The sequence below is a fragment of the Musca autumnalis genome, unplaced genomic scaffold, assembly GCF_047663935.1.
Source record: "Musca autumnalis isolate F117 unplaced genomic scaffold, ASM4766393v1 scaffold_3, whole genome shotgun sequence".
Classification (NCBI taxonomy): Eukaryota; Metazoa; Arthropoda; class Insecta; order Diptera; family Muscidae; genus Musca; species Musca autumnalis.
The window spans coordinates 215261842-215282012 of record NW_027411866.1 but is presented as its reverse complement, the minus strand read 5'-3'; the positions used below and the strand labels follow the sequence as shown (position 1 = coordinate 215282012).

At 39.3% G+C, this 20171-nt stretch overlaps 1 protein-coding gene across 2 annotated transcripts in view; it reads left to right on the top strand.

Annotated features, from left to right (window-relative positions):
* stas (Transmembrane protein stas) overlaps positions 1–20171 on the top strand; it is a 64219-nt gene that overhangs the window by 24979 nt on the left and 19069 nt on the right. For both annotated transcript variants that reach the window (XM_073976665.1, XM_073976666.1), the window contains exon 3: positions 4577–4705. In XM_073976665.1, the coding sequence (XP_073832766.1) occupies positions 4577–4705 (129 nt within the window). The remainder of the gene's footprint in view (positions 1–4576; positions 4706–20171) is intronic.

Genomic DNA, 20171 nt, shown 5'->3' with positions numbered 1-20171 from the left:
ATTTTAAACTGTGGTGGTTCATCCTTGGCAGGAAGAGATCTAATGCGACGTAACATTCTTCTCTTCACCCTGTCACTCTCGGGGTGCTCGACAAACAGTCGATTGAAGTAACTTGCACACCTCTTCGGGTCAGTCAACGTAACGTCGCCAAACGTGACTGAGGTCTTGTCATCCCTCCTTCGCGGGTTCGAGAGTGACTTAACCGTTGTCCACAATTTACTTATACCGGCTCCAATGTTGCAACTCTTCAGATGATTTAACCACTTGCTCCGCTTATGTTCGCCGACCAGCCTGTTAACTTCCAGTGTCAGCTCCCTGACTCTGGGGTCGTCGGTGTTGGTTCGACGAACCTCATCACGCTCATTTGCTTATCCCGTCGCCTCTGCTGGGAAATTTGGTCTTACTTCGGGTATTCGACCAGCAGGTATATGGCGAGCGGCATTGATGATGTCTCGGAACGTCCTTTCCGCTACCCGAACATCAGCAACTCGGCTAATCAGCTTTCCCATGATTGACGAATGTGCGGCGTTCAGGGGTGATAAAATCGGGTGGTCTGCTGATGGAGACAATTATGGGGAGATGGTCTGATCCAAGGGAAATGACGGGTTGCCAGGTGACGTCATTTGTCAGACCAGGTGACACTATGGTTATGTCTAGCGAACTGTGACACGCTCCTCTAATTCTGGTAGGGGCGTCCTCATTGACTGAGCAAAACGTAGAGCTATCAATCTGCTCAGCCATCGCTATACCTCTCTGGTCGTTCCGAGGGCCGAATGCCACAATTCATGATGCTCATTAAAGTCCCCAGGACCAGACGATTATGACCTTCCAAAAGCGGGCTAATGTTAGGCACGTAATCTGAGATACAGCTATTTCTCAGCGGGATGTATACGTTCAGCAATTCTATCTCGGCAGTTCCATACCTGACTGCTACCCCCATACATTCCATGAACGGGTCATTAGAGGCAGGCTCAAGCGAGATAGGTCTGTATTGAACAGACTGGTGCAAGAGGAATGCTAATCCCCCACCTCCACATCTGGTGCGATCCTTCCTTATTACGTTGTAACCATCACAACGTACTGAGCTGTGGTCGTTCAGCATGGTTGCCTGCACCGCCGCGACCTTGATCTTCTTCCGATTCATAAAGTCCACTATTTCATCGGTCTTACCTCGGAGCCCATTGCAATTAAATTGCAAAAAGGATGCATTTTCTGGGATTGGAACAACAACGGCTGGTGTTAAAGGCTGCATGTGCGGTTGTTGCCGAGGGGACTGCGGGGGAGTTTCGTAATCCGACGACGAAGGAGTTTCGTAATCTGACGACGACGGCTGTGTTGGCGACTGGGGGCTGTGTTCGCGCAGCAACATAGTCCCTATCGTAGTCCCTCGCGAGGGCAAGTCCAGAGCAACCCTTTAAATGCACCCACTCCTGACATCTATTGCATCTCACCGAAGATTGTATATGGGTGAAGATGCGGATGTGACAAACCGAGCACAAATATATTGGTCCTGGGTTTTCCTCCGTCCCGGCACGGACCAAAAGAATCCGGAGCAGACATTTCGGGATATGCCGCTCCCAGCACAGAAAAACGAAAAAAAAAACAAACACATGTACACTGAGGTGGCAGCCGCTGGCAGGAACGCTGATGTTGTTTGGTCCCGGGTCAATCCGGTACAAAGAATCCGCTGCCGTGGGATTGATCTCTATTTTCTATTCTATTTCTATAAAAATGCTGATATGTGGTGGGTGCGTATCTGGCACCCACCCATGGAGTTATTTTCTATCCCGACGCGTACGAAAAGAGCTCGGACCATACGTTCTAGAATATATTGCAGCTTCCATGGTGAAAAAATACACGGAGCATAGGACCAGTCGCCTTGTAATTGATACGTATTGTAGGGTAGAGTTGTACAATCTAGTTCATTTGAAAGATCTAGTTCAATAGCTCAGCTCTTCAAACTGAACTAGGTCAGTAATCTAGTTCATAGTTCACTGTCCAGTTCAATCATTGGGATCAAAATCGTTCACCGGCTCTTAATCGGTCGTTTGATGAAAACGCATACATACACCAAATACAAACAAAAGACTAATATAATTTAACTACTCCATAACAAAAATAATACATTTGCATAGTTTTATTGCATTCTTAAAGAAAGATTAATTAATTTTAGAAAAAACATCCTTCATTTAGGTGGCTGGCAAAAAATCGTATGTTATGTGTGTGTGTTTAGAAATTCCCAAAAATCTTTGTGTGTGTGTTTCTTTTTATTTTTTCCCTTTTTTCTATCCAAAAAGGCAGATTGAATCTGGATTCGACATATTGTAATATGTTATGTCTCGTATGTTTTTGTAGAAATCTTCATTTTCGGACAGCTATTCCATGTACCTTGATCCAAAACATAAACAAACTGATCACATTACAAAGGCATCCCTTAACATAGAGGACGCCGTCACTTTATGTATTTGTGAACGACATGTTGAACTATATATGAACTATATATTGTGAAACGTTCGTTGATCGTACGGTCACCGACTGATTATATTTCAGTGAACTATAATGAACTATATCGACTGATCTAGTTCATACGCTCTTTTCAATGAATCGTTCAACTGAACTAGTTCGTTCATGAACTATACAACTCTATTGTAGGGAACACTTGAACCATTTTCTTTTCTCAAATCTTTGTTTCCCAAAAAAATTATGTATTTAGGAGGTTTTGGGGACTGGGACGGCTTTTCTTTGAACATGATCAAAATTTTGATAAAAGATGATAGCCAAATTTTGGAATTGATTGATCCGTTCAAGAGTTATCGTGCGCACCAGACAGACAGGCCGACGGACATAGCGTAATCGATTCCAAATTGTGTGAAACGGATTTCGTCCAAACATACTTGGGCTCTCAAACCATTATTTCGATGAGGCGCATTTTCATATCAATGTGCATATACCCTCGCTAACCTAATAGCTGGCTGAGTGTATAAAATAAGGTGAACAAATCTTATCCGATTTTAAATCTAAAAACCCTGCGAAAAAATGCCACAGTGAGTTCAATCTATTAATAAGTAAGGTAGAGAAGAGTAAATTAACTCTTTTCCTTCCAATGTCCAACTTTCGCAAATCTCACATCCTAGTTCTTGGGAAATCGGCTCCATACCATATCTCAAAGGTAAATGAATTAAAAATATGGAAATAAAAATGAGTATTTAAACTGTCTGATCTACGATACAATGGGGCTCAAGAACATACAATGTCTTAAAGCCACCTAAGAACATATGTACGAGTATGTAAGCGGCTGATTCCATCATTCCCACATTTATACAGATAGTTGATTATGGTGGCGTGATGTGTATCTGCGTAATTTGTTTGTTTGATTAAGATAACGAAATAAAATCTTGACAAAATAAAGACTGCTTGTTTAGTTGTGAGACAAAAATAATTGAGAAAAAAAAAAAATAATTGCCGAATTAAGTCAATTCCAAAATGTAATAAATTTCAACATCGCACTTTTTGAATCTGTTTATAGAAAATATTGGGAATAATTTAATTTAGTGGCCTGATTCGGAACTCCTTGGGGACCTGAATACACAAAAACTTTAAATTTTTAAAGGGTCATTTCACCGCTTTATAATGATACCCATACCGCCTTATTCATATGTACCATATCTCGGGAGGCAGACGGACTGTCTCTGGCAAACGTATCAACAATTTCCGCTTTCAGGCCCAAAACTTGACTCAAGCCAAAAAATTGTTTTTTAAGTGACTCCTAATTTATTATTACATATTAACCACTATAAGCGGTCAAAGGGTTGAAACATTATACGGAACAAAATATCGCATACCCTTCTCACACGTTTGTCGGTTATACAATGATTACGTCTCAAATTGATGCCACCACGACACATTTAAGTGTATTTCATTTCAAAGTGATTGTCTAACAGAAAAATTCACTTTTATTTCAAATGAACATTTCCTAATCTCATGTGAACACAATAAAAAAACTACTTTTGTTACAAAAGCCAAAAACAATTATCTATTAAATCTTTTTTAATGAGCTAATGAATGACAGACAGATAACACATGGGGTTTTTCATTTCCACTATGCCACCACATGACATACAGTTTATGCTGAGACAAAAGTTTTGCTCTCACTCTCGTGATCTCAGGGTAAATGTCAGAGCATTTGATAGAGAACTTACCGATTACGATGCTGGTTATAAATTGAACGCCGTTAAAATTATATATATTAGCAGTTTTTTTTGGAAACTCAATGTAGATTTTTTAGGAAATAAAAATGAATTTGGTTGGACCCAGGAATTGATTAATTTTGATACTCAGTTTTTCACATGCCTTTTCTTTTATTAAGAAATTTGTATGTCAACAATTTCTCAACGACAATTAAAAATGACTCTCTACCATTTACCACCCCTCCTCTTGTTATGTGTCGTCTTTCTCTCTGTTATGACGACTTGTAAAACTCTTTAACACATTAATCATATTAATTATAAGTTTTATTATAAATCTTGTTATTGTTGTTGTCGTCTAATTAGTGTTTATGTTTTTCGTTTATTTACAGGTCTGAAAAGCAACACATGAAAATACCACGTGATATTCAAGATGCCAAAATGTTGGCCAAAGTATTAGATCGCTACAAGGATATGTACTATTTCGAAGTGATGTTCGGTGTTGTCGTCGCTTACATATTGTATCCTTTTCAAACAAAAAAAAAAGTATTTCTTTTAATATGAGGATCGTTGGATGATATTGATAAAAATTAATGTTGCTAATTTAATTAACTGAAAGTTTATGTATTTGCCATGAAGACATTATTCAGATGTTGGTCCACAAGGGACAAATGGGGACTTCTTTCTTATTAAACAGTGTAGCCCGCTACTATTTCAGGACAATAACATGGCATTATATGGTATCGCAGCAGGGACCAACTAAGTCAGGGGAGTGTTGTTATGATTATTTTACATGCGTTTCACTGTTACAATGGAAAAACTTTACGGGTCGTCCTGCAATATTGAATATCTTAGTTCGCATACGACAGCTGGGCTTGTCTGTATTGTTATTGATACAACTATTGTTGTTAGATAGTGTGTAATTATGTGTGCTAGGGGAGGGAGATGAGAGGGTGTTGTATGTCAGTCCCATGCGGTCATTGAATCAATTTTGGTAAAAAATGTATGCATGTGGCTGGAAACGTAATTTCCTATCCTCGTTAAGTCCGAGGAAATAAATGCATTCATTCATGAACACATCTACAGGTGACCTGCTTGGTGAAAATTGCACACGTAACTCAGTTGTTGTTGTTGTTGTAACAGTGTTTTTATTATGTTTATATGTTCGTGTCTCTGTTCAATCTGGCTCTGGGTCTATCTCCAGTTCCAGAAAAATGGCTGCTTCGATGGGATGTAGCCACAGATCCACTGGAGTTAGATGGGTAGGTTTGGCGGGGCAGTTAAAAAGGTGTTGTGTGTCGTGCGGGCCCATGCCGCATACTAGGCATATGTCTTGCACGGCGCGATCGATTTCCGCCCAATACGAATTTAGGCGACTGCAATATCCCGAGCGTAGTTGAGCCAAAACTACTCTGGTTTGTCGTGACAGCTGACGCTCCTCAGCTGCGATAGATGGAGGATGTACTCTGAGTACTTTATTAACACTATAATTGCTTAAGGCCTTGGCAACCGCGTCCGTGTATTCACATCATTTAAACCTGCTTGATATGCTTGTTGATCTTCTTATTCCTGAATTCCACGTACGACTGGCGTCCAAACATATAGTTGGGTTGTCTGCTCAATGTCCTCAAACAGCGTGGAGTGCCCGACTGTATCAAAGACTTTTGATAAGTCAAGCGCGAGCGGCTGCAGCAGTGATGATGTCCCGGAACGTCCTTTCCGCTACCCGAACATCAGAAGGATTGGGCAATTCTCTGAAGCGGTGATTGGTGAACTCTCTGAAACTCGGCCAATCAGCTTTTTTATGATTGACGAACGTGCGGCGTTCAGAGGTGATGAAGTCGGGTGGTCTGCTAATGGAGACAATTATGGGGAGATGGTCTGATCCAAGGGAAATGACGGTTTGCCAGGTAACGTCATTTGACAGACCAGGTGACACGATGGTTATGTCAGGCGAATTGTGACACTCTCCTCTAATTCTGGTAGGGGCGTTCTCATTGACCGTGCAAAACGTAGAGCTATCAATCTGCTCAGCCAGCGCTGTACCTCTCTGGTCGTTTCCGAGGGCCGAATGCCACATCTCATGATGCGCATTAAAATCCCCCAGGACCAGACAATTATGACCTTGCAAGAGCGGGCTAATGTCAGGCCTATAATCAGGGATACAGCTATTTCTCGGCGGGATGTATACATTCAGCAACTCTATCTCGGCAGCTCCACATCTGACTGCTACCCCCATACATTCCATGTACGGGTCATTTGAGACAGGTTCAAGCGAGATAGGTCTGTATTGGACACACTGGTGCAATAGGAAAGCCAATCCCCCACCTCCACTTCTGGTGCGATCTTTCCTCAGAACATTGTAACCATTACAATGCTCCAAGCTGTGGTTGTTGTTCAGCTTGGTTTCCTGCACCGCCGCGACCTTGATGTTCTTCCGACTCATAAAATCTACTATCTCCTCGATCTTACCTCGGAGTCCATTGCAATTCAATTGCAAAAAGGCTGCATTTTCGGGGATTGGGACAACAACGGCTGGTGTTAAAGGCTGCGTGTGCGGTTGTTGTCGAGGGGACTGCGGGGGAGTTTCGTAATCAGACGACGAGGGAGTCTCGTAATCCGACGACGACTCACTGGGGACAGTGTTCACGCAGCATGCAGCAACATAGTCCCTGTCGTAGTCCCTCACGTGGACGAGTCCAGAGCAACCCCTTAGATGCACCCACTCCTAACACCTATTGCATCTCACCGAAGGTTGGATGTGGGTGAAGATGCGGATGTGACAAACTGAGCACAGATATATTGGTCCTGGGTTTTCCTCCGTCCCGGCTCGGACCAATAGAATTCGGAGCAGGCATTCCGGGATATGCTGCTCCCAATACAGAAAAACGAAACAAATACAAACATGTACACACTGAGGTGGCAGCCGCTGGCTGGAACATTGGTTTTGTGTTTTTCCGGGTCAATCCCGAACGAAAGAACCCGCTGCCGTGGCATTGACGTAACTCAGTGGGAATGGACTGCTTTCAATGTTGTCGGTGCAAAAGAGGCTAAGCAGTCTGTGGCCGGCCGGTGTTATCTGATCTGTTAGGCGAAAACAAATATACACTCCACGTCAGTAGAATAGAACACCTACATTTTTGTTAATGTTAGCTTATTTATCCCAAAACGAATGAATCTGCGTTTTTAATCTTGTGGGGATTTAAAGTCTATGATGTTACGTATCAAACACAGAAAAAATTATGTTTCTAGCTCTTCGCGAAATGATTTTCTGATCAATTTTCCGATATTACTATGAAAAATAGGCATTTATTTTTGGTCATCAGGATAGAACAGTCACTTTATTTTCGCGAATTTTTGATATATTAACGCCGAATTTTCTTTCAGTCGATAAAGCAAGGCTTTCTAATAATTTTTCACCAAAGAAAACCTATAAATTATTTCGCGGACAGCGAAATAACAGCGTTAAAGGGTTTAAATTGACAGATATTTGAAACATCTCGGAATATCAATAGGAGTCGCGCAGTTGTGTCATATTTCTTCACAATAAGATAGAATATGACACAGACAACCTCGACGGATACAATCGAGTGCTTCGGATGCTGATAAGATGGAACATTTTGAAAATAATTATGAAAAACGTCAAAATTTCTTATAAAAACCTTGATGTTTTGTTCAATAAAATGGTTTTTCCGCGAACAAGTCCGCCGTTTAAAGGTTTGGAAATATGCTCCAGATTTGGAGGAAGATAATCTGATACGAAAACAACCGTTAATTTAATGCACGGAGGGAAATTTTAGTACTTTGTAAAACAACATACGAAACCTAAAACCTTAATTTCCATGACTGTGTTTTCCCGCGAAAACGGGGCTTTTACATTTGCGAGCTCAGTTAAAAAAAATACTAATTCGTAAAATCCGGCATAGAGAGCATAACCTGGTCCATTTATATTGGAGCATAACACTGTTGAGAACAGTCGCGGACACCGAAAAACGAACACATATAAAACTCGAAGTCCAAAAGGTGTGTTCAATTTAAAAAATGTGCTAAAATTTCCCTCAGTGCATTAAAATAACGGTTGTTTTCGTATCAGATTATCTTCCTCCAAAACTGGAGCATATTTCCAAACCTTTAAACGGCGGACTTGTTCGCGGAAAAACCATTTTATTTAACAAAACATCAAGGGTTTTATAAGAAATTTCGACGTTTTTCATAGTTATTTTGAAAATGTTCCATCTTATCAACATCCGAAGCACTCGATTGTATCCGTCGAGGTTTTCTGTGTCATATTCTATCTTATTTTGAAGAAATATGACATAACTGCGCAACTCCTATTGATATTCCGAGATGTTTCAAATATCTGTCAATTTAAACACTTTAACGCTGTTATTTCGGTGTCCGCGGAATAATTTATTGGTTTTCTTTGGTGAAAAATTATTAGAAAGTAGAGTTGTACAATCTAGTTCATTTGAAAGATCTAGTTCAATAGCTCAGCTCTTCAAACTGAACTAGGTCAGTAATCTAGTTCATAGTTCACTGTCCAGTTCAATCATTGGGATCAAAATCGTTCACCGGCTCTTAATCGGTCGTTTGATGAAAACGCATACATACACCAAATACAAACAAAAGACTAATATAATTTAACTACTCCATAACAAAAATAATACATTTGCATAGTTTTATTGCATTCTTAAAGAAAGATTAATTAATTTTAGAAAAAACATCCTTCATTTAGGTGGCTGGCAAAAAATCGTATGTTATGTGTGTGTGTTTAGAAATTCCCAAAAATCTTTGTGTGTGTGTTTCTTTTTATTTTTTCCCTTTTTTCTATCCAAAAAGGCAGATTGAATCTGGATTCGACATATTGTAATATGTTATGTCTCGTATGTTTTTGTAGAAATCTTCATTTTCGGACAGCTATTCCATGTACCTTGATCCAAAACATAAACAAACTGATCACATTACAAAGGCATCCCTTAACATAGAGGACGCCGTCACTTTATGTATTTGTGAACGACATGTTGAACTATATATGAACTATATATTGTGAAACGTTCGTTGATCGTACGGTCACCGACTGATTATATTTCAGTGAACTATAATGAACTATATCGACTGATCTAGTTCATACGCTCTTTTCAATGAATCGTTCAACTGAACTAGTTCGTTCATGAACTATACAACTCTATTAGAAAGCCTTGCTTTATCGACTGAAAGAAAATTCGACGTTAATATCTCAAAAATTCGCGAAAATAAAGTGACTGTTCTATCCTGATGACCAAAAATAAATGAATATTTTTCATAGTACGATCGGAAAATTGGTCAGAAAATCATTTCGCGAAGAGCTAGAAACATAATTTTTTCTGTATTTGATACGTAACATCATTGACTTTAAATCCCCACAAGATTAAAAACGCAGATTCATTCGTTTTGGGATAAGTAAGCTAACATTAACAAAAATGTAGGTGTTCTATTCTACTGACGTGGAGTGTATAATGAAAGGGTAGTTATAGAAATGTGAATGGGTATACGAATACATACTTTGTTTCCTGTATTGGGGCGATAGCAGTTGTTGGTTGTTCCTTGCGCCTGCCTCGGAATATATATCCGACTGCTGTAAAGATTTGGTCTCGTTTCCAATCATAGACCCCACTGTCGTGGAAAAATCTAAACATTTGTTGCTGTTGTAACAGGTCAACTGTTGTATTTGGAACTTCTTTACAGGGATTTTGTTGGGGAAGTGGATACGAAGGGGCAGTTGTATGGCTTATGGCTTCGGAGACCGCCTGTTGACACATGAAGTTCGCTGTCGGCAGTCAATTGATGACATGGATGAACTTCACTTCTGAATTCCTCGGGACTTCCGCCATCATGTTTCACACACCTCGACTGGGTTGTTCGGGGTTCTCAAATGATTGGTATCAGGAACGTAAACAGAAATGCGTCTCGACCCCAGCGGACAAAATTTAAACTTTTGTCTAAAAATTGTCAAATAGCTAAAAATTGTCAATATCGGAGGCTCGACTCCAAACTGACAGCTCAATGATAAGGGACCTACTTCTTATCTTGGGTACTTCTCTCCACTGGAGGAGGTAAAAATGTCATAGGGGGGTTATTTTGAACGAAAATTCAACGTGAGTTTTATCTTTCCGCCTTTTCAACTTAAAGGAGAAAGTGAGGAAATTTACAGGGAATTCTGATACAGATAAGGTTCCTGAACAAATAAGATGTCTTGAGAGAATAAAAGTTCAGCAGTATCAGCCGAGTTTCAGATTAATCCGAACCACACGGATTGCCGACTGCTTAACTCTACGTGCTTACTTTGGAATATAGAATCGCACCACCCCATACGAAAGTTTAACAGTCCTTCACAAGCCCGTAGATACTTGACACACTCCTTATCGATAGAGATCTTGATAATTATTCACCGCCGTTCTTGAAAGAGCTGACTACCCGCTAGCCATCTGTCCTGAGTACGTGGTTTTGTTTAACCAGCCGTTTAAATACCTCGTTCACCTCCCGTTTAAATACTTAGCCCATCTCCATTACTAGAAGCGTAAACCAGACTGAAACTTCTGTTCTGCAGGGGATATCCGCCACAATGGCAGCTGCTAGAACGTTGCCTTCCCAGGCGGCTTCAAAGACATTGCACTCTCGGTGAGGAATACTTCCGATTCTTCATCTCGACAGCTAATGGCGTATTACTTTTATGCACATTGACTGATAAGACGACTCTCCTCAGAAGAATCTACACCAGCTATGTTCGCCCATTTACGTTACCGGATGTACAAAAACAACATACTCTCTCTTCATTCTCATCTGCCGTTGTTTAGCAAAGGAAAGACACTCTCAGAGAGGCTAATGTATAAAATATTTGAGCACCAGTGATCTACACCATTGCTGCTCGCTTCCTTACGGTAGCGTAAAAACAAACCACACGTATTCTCTCTTTATTTCTGATTTGTCATTTGCAATGGGGAGAGTGTCTTACCACTACTAATACACCAACTATTCTGAGCACCCCTGATCTACACCCGAAAAATGAAAATAGCTGATCTTTCCTTCGGTATCAGATTTGTCAATGGGTGTTAGGGGTCTGTCTGGATCTGTCAGTCTTGTTCTCGAATGTCCAGCACCGCCAGATGTGTCTCATGAGATCTTTTTTTGACTCTGAGGTCCGTTTCAGCCTTCTTAAGAGAGATATCCATTGGTGTTTGCGCTCGCAAAGACGATGCCCAGGCGGGTTATTGTGCCATGGACATCTTAGGGATCGGGTGGGCAGATGACCTACCCCTTTTCAAATTTTCTGCCGCGAGGTTTATAATCGATGCGGGTAATTCTGTACGTTCGCTTTATAGGCCACACCATCCTAACAGCTTCTTGTTGCATTTTCTTCTTCAGAGCCAGGGACATAGGAGGGCCAGAGTCACTTTCCTCCGCCAAGAGAAAAACTGGATCATCTAAATTTTCAGTTTTTGTTTTCCTCACCAGAACACCAACTTTTCTTTCGGATTAGTTGGTTTTTGTTGTTGTTATAACCCCTACAGGCAGGTAATATCGGTGTGTAGAAAAAATTACATTTAATAAGTTGGCATCAATATCCAGTTCTAGAAAGCGGGCCGCTGCGATTGGATGTGTCCATAGTGACTCAGGTGTCGGGTCTGTTGGGTTTCCAGGACATGCAAATAGATGTCGTGTGGTGATTGGCCACATTTTGAAGAAGTGTCTTGGATCTCAGGATTCACCTATTGAGGTACCTAGAGATGCCAGAGCGAAGTTAGGATCGTATCGATCTGGCCTCTCGAAGTAAGATCCTCGATTACGATGTGGTGTAGTCTTCCACCGACTTTGTATGCATCTGCTTCGGGCCATTTTGTATGTCATCATGTGAAGAGCCTGGGGAATTTGGGAGATATTGTTTAGCTCAGTTCGGAAATCGAATCTGATAGGAATATTTTTTGCTGAAGGAGGTCTTGTGGAACTTATATTGTTTGTATGATCTAGTTTGCTAATTCCTGTTTTTAGGCGGTCAATATGGCCTCCTTGTCTTCCCCTTTTTAATAATTTTTCCTTTTCCCTACGTTTCCAGCCACCACGTCAGCAGATATGCAAACGAGGTACAGATGATCGAAAGTGGCGCCCAATGTTTTAAGTTTCTTGATCGTCGGAATAACCTGTCCGCCGATATGGATGCCTAATTCCTCGTTTACCTCTTTTGTCCGCGAGGTCAAGGTGGTAGATGTGGACTTTGGGGCAGATTTGGAAAAGATTTGTGACCGCGGAATTCCACATAGGACTGTCTTTCAGCCAACAATCTCTTGAGGTTAGAGAGAGAGAGGTATCTATAATGTCGCTCAGGAAAATGGTGTTGTTGACGGGTTTCGACAAGTCCAGCTCCACTAATAGGATTCTTTTGTGTGGTATATTGCTGTTTAGTCCTTCTGTGAACCTTGTCGTAACTTCAGTGAGGCTCCTTCCTGTTCTGAAGCCATGTTGTTGATGGGCCGGGCGGAAATGCTCAGTGAATCACGGTAGGAGTATGGACTCAAGGACCTTCACTACTAGTGATAGTAGAGTAATGGGGCGGCATATGCGGCCCATGTGGGCCGGTTTGCCAGGTTTTGGTACCGGGATTATTTTTCCGACCTTCCCCATGTCGGGGACATCGAAGGTGCATGCAACTTAGTTTGCACCATGTTGCCTAATGTCTTTCAGCACATTCCTTGCTGGACCATTAGCTGTGGATCACTTGGCGGCTTGTAAGTTCATTATACGTTGTGTTGGGGGCTATGTCTATGTATTTGATCTGAGGGCACGGGAAGCTCTTCGTAGTCTTCTACTATCACGGTCTGTAGTGGGATTGGTTATCGACAAAAATCGTTAAAATTAAAATGCTTATAATGTCGTTAGTTAACGATATTATTCGGTAAGTCTTGAATTTATTATATGTATTTATTGAGTTGTTAAGTATTGAATGTTTTATTTTAGAATGAAGAAATAATTTTCATACCAAAGACAATATTATAAAACAAAATACAAGGCATTCTATGATTTAAAATAAATATTGAACTGAGTGCAAAACCTACCAGTTTAAAGTGCCTCAATACCCTCTCTCACTCTATCAAATTTAATTTAAATCTAAACATTTTAAAATTTATATTTCCTAATATTTTGGTACAAATGTCAGCAATTTGATCAGATGTTTTAATATACCTAACATCAATAGTTCCTTGAGCCAAATGATCTCTAATGAAATGATGTCTGATATCAACATGTTTCGATCTTTTACATTCTGTATTCTTTGCCATAAATATACACCCTTGATTGTCTTCATACAAAGGTACAGTATATTTCTCTTCAACAATATACATATCTTCCAGAATCCCTTTTATTCATATTGCTTCTGCTGTAGCAGCACTTAACGCTATGTACTCTGCTTCGGAAGAGGAAGTTGCAACTGTAGCTTGCTTTTTGCTTGACCACGAAATTGTATTTCCAAAAATTTGGAAGACAAATCCGCTTACTGACTTTCTGTCTATAAGATCGGAAGCCCAATCAGCGTCAGCATATCCGATTAATGATTCACAACCTTGATTTCGTTTTATAACCAATTTCAATTGCTTTGTACCCTTAATATATCTTAAAATTCTCTTCAACATTTTCCAATGGATTTCTGTTGGAGTTTCTTGAAAACGAGCCATATATCCGATGTGGAAACAAATATCAGGTCTAGTACACAACATTACATACATAAGGCTTCCCAAAAGTTGTCGGTATGGTTGCGTTGTTGGCTCTGATTTTGGAATTTCCTTTAATTTTTCCATCGGAGTTACAACCGAATTGCAATCCATCATTTGAAATTTTTCCAAGATTCTATTTATATTACTTTCCTGTGATAATTTCATAACTCCGTCCTTTTTATTATAATCTATTTTAATGCCCAAAAAGTATTTCAGATGTCCACTATCCGACATGCTGAACTCCTTGCATAGTTCATTTTTTTCAGAATTTCAATCTCAACTTCGTCGCAATCATCATCAACATATAAAAGTATGTATGTTGTCTTTGAATTTTCATGTTTGACATACAGACAGTAATCATGCTTTGATCGCACAAATCCAATTTTTACAAGGAATGTATTTATTTTCTCATTCCAGCAACGTGGACTTTGTTTTAAACCATATATAGACTTATTAAGACGGAAAATCTCATTCTTGTTAAGAGCAATACCATCTGGGGCTTCCATGAATATTTGTTCTTTTAATTCTCCATGTAGGAAAGCGGTTTTGACATCCATTTGGTGGAAAAAGTACCCGCGTTGAACTCCAACTGCTAAAATTATTCTCATAGTTGTAAGTTTAGCTACTGGTGCAAAAGTTTCTTCATAATCTATGCCATGTTTTTGTAAAAACCCTTTAGCCACCAATCTCGCCTTGTATCTTGAAACATTTCCATTTTTATCCTTCTTAACACGAAATACCCACTTTGATTTCAGAGGTTTTATATTTTCAGGTTTTTTAACTATGGTCCAAACATTGTTGTCGTTCATTGATTGTACTTCTTCATCTATAGCTTTAAGCCATTTATTTCTGTCTTCTCTTGTTAAAATATCTGCATATGTTCCTGGGTCTTCACCGTTGATATCAACAATATCTGCATTGTAGCTTGTAAAATAATCTTTGAAAACTTTCGGTATAAGACCGCGAGCACTTCTCCTTAAAGCTGGTGAATCATCTTCTTGTGTGTTGAACACATTTTCTTGATCAATGTCTGCTGATGTTTCTTGTACACGATCTGTGTTAAGCCCGTCATCATTTGCCTCTTCCTCATTCGTAATCGTTTCGTTACTGTCGTTGGTTGAAACATCCACATTCGCAGTTATAACATTTTCATCATCCCTCTCTTGTTCATTGCTGCGAATTGGTATATCACATCGACTTTCCAAGATATTTTCGGCACCCCTCTCTTGTTCATTGCTATATATTGGTACTATATTATATTGACTTTTCAAAGTATCATTTTTAAACGGAAATACTGTTTCATTAAACTTAACATCACGTGCTGTCACTACTTTTCTGGTTGACATATTCCAGATTCTATAGCCGTTGTTTGTGTAGCCGATCATAATTCCTTCCATGCTCTTTGGATCTAACTTCTTCCTCTTTTGGTCCGGTATCCAAACATGGGCTTTACAACCAAAAATTCTCAACTTCTTAATATCTGGTTTATTTCCATACCCAAGTTCGGCTGGCGTAACTGAACTATCAACACTTCTGGTTGGGCTCCGATTTAACAAGTATACTGCAGCCAAGGCTGCTTCTCCCCACATTTCTTTTGGAGCATTTGATCCAATCAACATTGTTCGAACCTTCTCAACTATAGTTCTGTTAAACCGCTCAGCTACACCATTTTGTTGCGGGCTATATGCTATAGTTTCCTCAAGTTGTATTCCTTTCATTTTATAGTATTTCAATTGTTCCTTTGAGCGATATTCTGTACCCTGATCGCAGCGCAAAATTGATATTTTAGTTGAAAATTTTGCACTTACAAAAGCTTCGTATTCCTTAAACTTATCGAATACTTCGGACTTGTTTTTAATTAAATAGATAACACCAAAATGTGTAAAATCATCAATGAATGATACATAATATTTGTAACCATCGTGAGTTTTTGGAGAAATGGGCCCACATACATCGCTGTGTATTCTTTCTAAGGCACGAGAACTGCGGATGTGCACACCATTGAAGGGTTCTCGACTCTGTTTACCTTTCAAGCATATCTCACACATTCCGAAAAATCTTACATTTCCCATACCAGTCACCATTTCACTTCGACTCATTGACTCAAGGCTTTTTTGATTTATATGGCCTAATCTACAATGCCAAAGCCTTCCCTCATCATCAGAACACAAATAAGAACAGTTTATACATTTAATGAATTTAAGTTCAAAAACATTACCTCTAGGTTCGGCTATGGCTAATTCTTTACCATTGTTTAAAATTGCTGCATTATTTTTCTTGAAAACTACCTCTAACCCTGCTTGTGTTATCTTGCTAACAGATAGCAAATTTTCTCTCAAATTTGGTACATAAAGAACATTTTTAAGAATAATACGTTGACCAGTAGATGTGTGTCCATGTATATCACCCATTTCATTTGCAGTCAGCAGCTCACCATCTTTGGCAATACTTATTGTTAAAGGTATCTTCATCGTTCTCAGGTCATGAAAAAGACTTCGATTGTTTGAAATATGATCGCTTGATCCTGAATCCCAAATAAAATTCATGTTGGTAGCGTTACTCCTATTTTCATTTACCATAAATCACACTAATTCATCTTCACTTTGATCATCAGAACTATGAACCTTGGCTTTTTGATGGTTCATTGATAAATTTGCTTCTTTTTTAAACCGGCAATTCATTTTCATATGCCCCATTTTTCCGCAGTTATGGCATTTTCCATTGAATTTAAATTTATTACTCTTGCGAGCAATAAATACTGCTCCTGATTTTTCAACATCATAATCTCCAATTCGATCACCCCTTTTTCTCTCTTCAGCTAGTAAACGTTGTTTTACTACCGATAATGTTAACTCGTCCTCTTTCATATTTTCCAAAGCTGTTATTAGGGGGTCATAACTTTCCGGCAGACTTACAAACAGTTGTGATACCAAATCGCGCTCATCTAATTTTGCTCCAGCTGACTTTAATTGGCGTACCAGACTGTCGAATTCCAAGAAATGATCCATCATTTTTGTATCTTCTGACAATTTAATTTTGATTATATTCAATGCAACAAATTTGTCGAGAGTCGAAATTTCAATTCCAATTTGTGTTTAAAATAACTTGAAATTGCAAAAATTTGATCACGTTTTAAATCATATCGGAGAGCACCTCCTGCTACAGACAAATTTTATGTTCAAACTCAATTGAAACTGCAAAAATTTGGTCCCTTTTGAAATCGTTTTGGAGAGCATCTCCTGCTGCTGAAGAAATGAGTTGCCGCGTTGTTTGTAGTGGTGAAGAAGGGGGCAGTAGTTCGGGTGGCAAATGTATGCGCCCAGGACCATTAACCAGAAATGGCTATCTGAACTATTTGCGAGAATACCGACAAAAGCAGAGTGGCGCAGTGAAAGCGTGCTGGGCCGATTACCTCTTGAATTTATTATATGTATTTATTGAGTTGTTAAGTATTGAAAGTTTTATTTTAGAATGAAGAAATAATTTTCATACCAAAGACAATATTATAAAACAAAATACAAGGCATTCTATGATTTAAAATAAATATTGAACTGAGTGCAAAACCTACCAGTTTAAAGTGCCTCAATAGTAAGTTAGAGACCAAGAAGAAGTAGTCGCAAAGTTCTACCGATAGCAACAGTGATGTTAACTTTTATTTGAGCTTTTTATTCATAATTTTGCGTTTTAATTTGACCGATTTTTGTCGGTAACCAAAAATGCCCTAGAGAATCCCACTACTGGTGTTGGTAGGTGACCGACGAATTGCCTGCCGAAAGCCGTTGCTATCTTATATGGGGTTTTTGGAATTTTGTCGCCTAAGATTTCCGGTTCGCCTACGTTGTCGGTCCGCCTGGGTTTGAGGGGTTTCGAATTGTGTTCCAAACACTTTTGGCACTAAAATCCGATTCCTTTGGTGTTTCGTCATATGTCGCTTTTGTTATTTGATAACAACTTGTTCATTTCTCTATTAAGGTCTTGGATTGTGGCGTTCCACGGGGTAGATTTCCCCATTGGCGTCTCTTCAGTCTGGAAGTTTGGTTTTATATTCTTTATCCGCCCAGTTGTAAGATAATGTGCCTAAAGAGCTGTTCGCCTGCAGATGCCGAGGTAGGTGTGGCGGGGCTTGTGAGAACTCGGTCTGTCAACCTGTTAAATAGCTCCCAGTGGGCCTTGTTAAAATTTACGAACGTTCTTTTATCGAAGGGGGCTAATTCTTCAGTTGTGCATATTTTGGGGAACTACGACAGGATGATGGCTTACGGTTAGGGTGCTCCTCCTTTAGGGTGCATAATTGGGAGAATTTTCTCCCAATAAATGCAAGTTTCAACCAAATTTCCTTAAAATCCTTATGGAGATAATTTTAGGATCGCCTGTAGGTCCTTTTTGAGGCTGTGGATTGAGCAGGAGCGTTCTGCTTACCCCCTTCACTCACCTACACAATGGCGTTTTGCCTGGGGAGGGATCCCTATCGGGCGGGGACTAGTCCTTTCTGATGGTATTAGTCTTTTGCGATACAGTAGTCCTGGTGCTAATTGAGGACACTGCTTGCCCGTCATAGGGGTATGGTATGTTTACATTCCCATCCGACATTGGTTGTATTATCTCGGTATTCACCCGGGTCACTGTCGTAGCTGAGTCCGATAGTGTCACATTCCCCGATTTTTTAACACATTTTTTAGCTAACGACAAAAATGGGTAAAATTAAAATGCCTATAAATTCAGTAATTAGCTATATTTTTCGGTAAGTTAACGACAAAAAAGGAGTCGTAAAGTTCTACCGATAGAAAGAGTGCTATCGACTTTCATTTGAAGTTTTCATACACAATTTTGCGTTTTAATTTTGCCGATTTTTGTCGGTAACTCAAAAAATGAGTTAGAGAATCGCACTACAGATCAGTCTTAAGCTCCTCATATTGCCGCCTATTGTTAGTTATACTACAGTCTTTACCCTAGGGGAAACTTTAAAAACGTCCATTGGCACGTGTTCGCCCGATCAAAGCCGAAAGCACTACCTATGATAAACATTTCAACCCGATCCGAGAGGTGCCCCTAAACGACGATTTTTCCGTTTAATTAAATGATCAGTAACTCGTGTATAATTTACTCGTTATCTACAAAACAAGTAAAAATACGAGGTAAACGAACCTAAGTATTTGCTTTCGTCAATTGTAAATTCTAGATGAGCATATGTTTTTCCTGCTCTAAAAACAAAACAAACAACATGATAGCAACATATGTTTCACAAAAACAAACGTTCAAACACCTTTGTTCATAACCTTGGCTCGTAACAAGTTCAAACATGAAGATATCCAGATAAGGCTGGCGGGCGGGCATATTATTTTTCCTCTGTATGTAGTTTGTTTACTATCCAATCAACCATAAAAAGTGCTGGCTACCAAAACAATAAACATATTTACTAACAACACCACCACTTGACTTCTACATAAATCGATAAACAATACTACCTATTTTACCTTCCACTCTTTCTTTTACATACAAACTTTATTTAAAATTAAGAATTTTTGCCGTTTGCTTTATTTATTGGTTTTGCTATAATTTATTTAAAACGGTTTAAAGTCTTTTTTTGGAATATTAAATTAACCTTGATCTCTTTTCGCGCTGTAATTTAATATGTTTGTGCGGATGCGTGTGGGGCTCTTATTTCGTGGCTAGTAATTCAATTATGTTTCCGAAGCACGTCCGTCGTCGGTTGACGTCAATTTGTGGAATAAGTGATGGATGAGAAGTAGAAATGTAATAATCATGAGAGTAATAAACGACAATGAGGGGGTGTAGTAGCAAGCAATTACTTCTTGCAATTGTTATTGTATTTAATACAATGTATTATCTTCACCCACAACAAAGGTATTTTATTTGGACTCTCTCTTTCTCACACTCTCATATTGGGTTATGTATTTTTCAATTGCAGTCACCGTTAAAGGTGTTTCTCTATTGATTGTTTTGATTTGTACGCACAATTAAGGCGTCTAACGTTGTTTAATGACAATTAAAATGATGCATAAAACAGAGATTTAAGGGAGTTTTTTATTACTTTTATTAATGGAAAATTATCAAGTGCAAGTGTCAATAACAGTGTGGGGATAGTAGAAGGTATATTTTGATGTAAAATAACTGTGCAAACATTTAATCCTGAAGACCATTGCACCAACGAATGCGATAGTCGCATTCTTATCGAAAAATATCAAGTTCCCCGGAAGGACTGTATAATATGGGTACAAACCGTGCA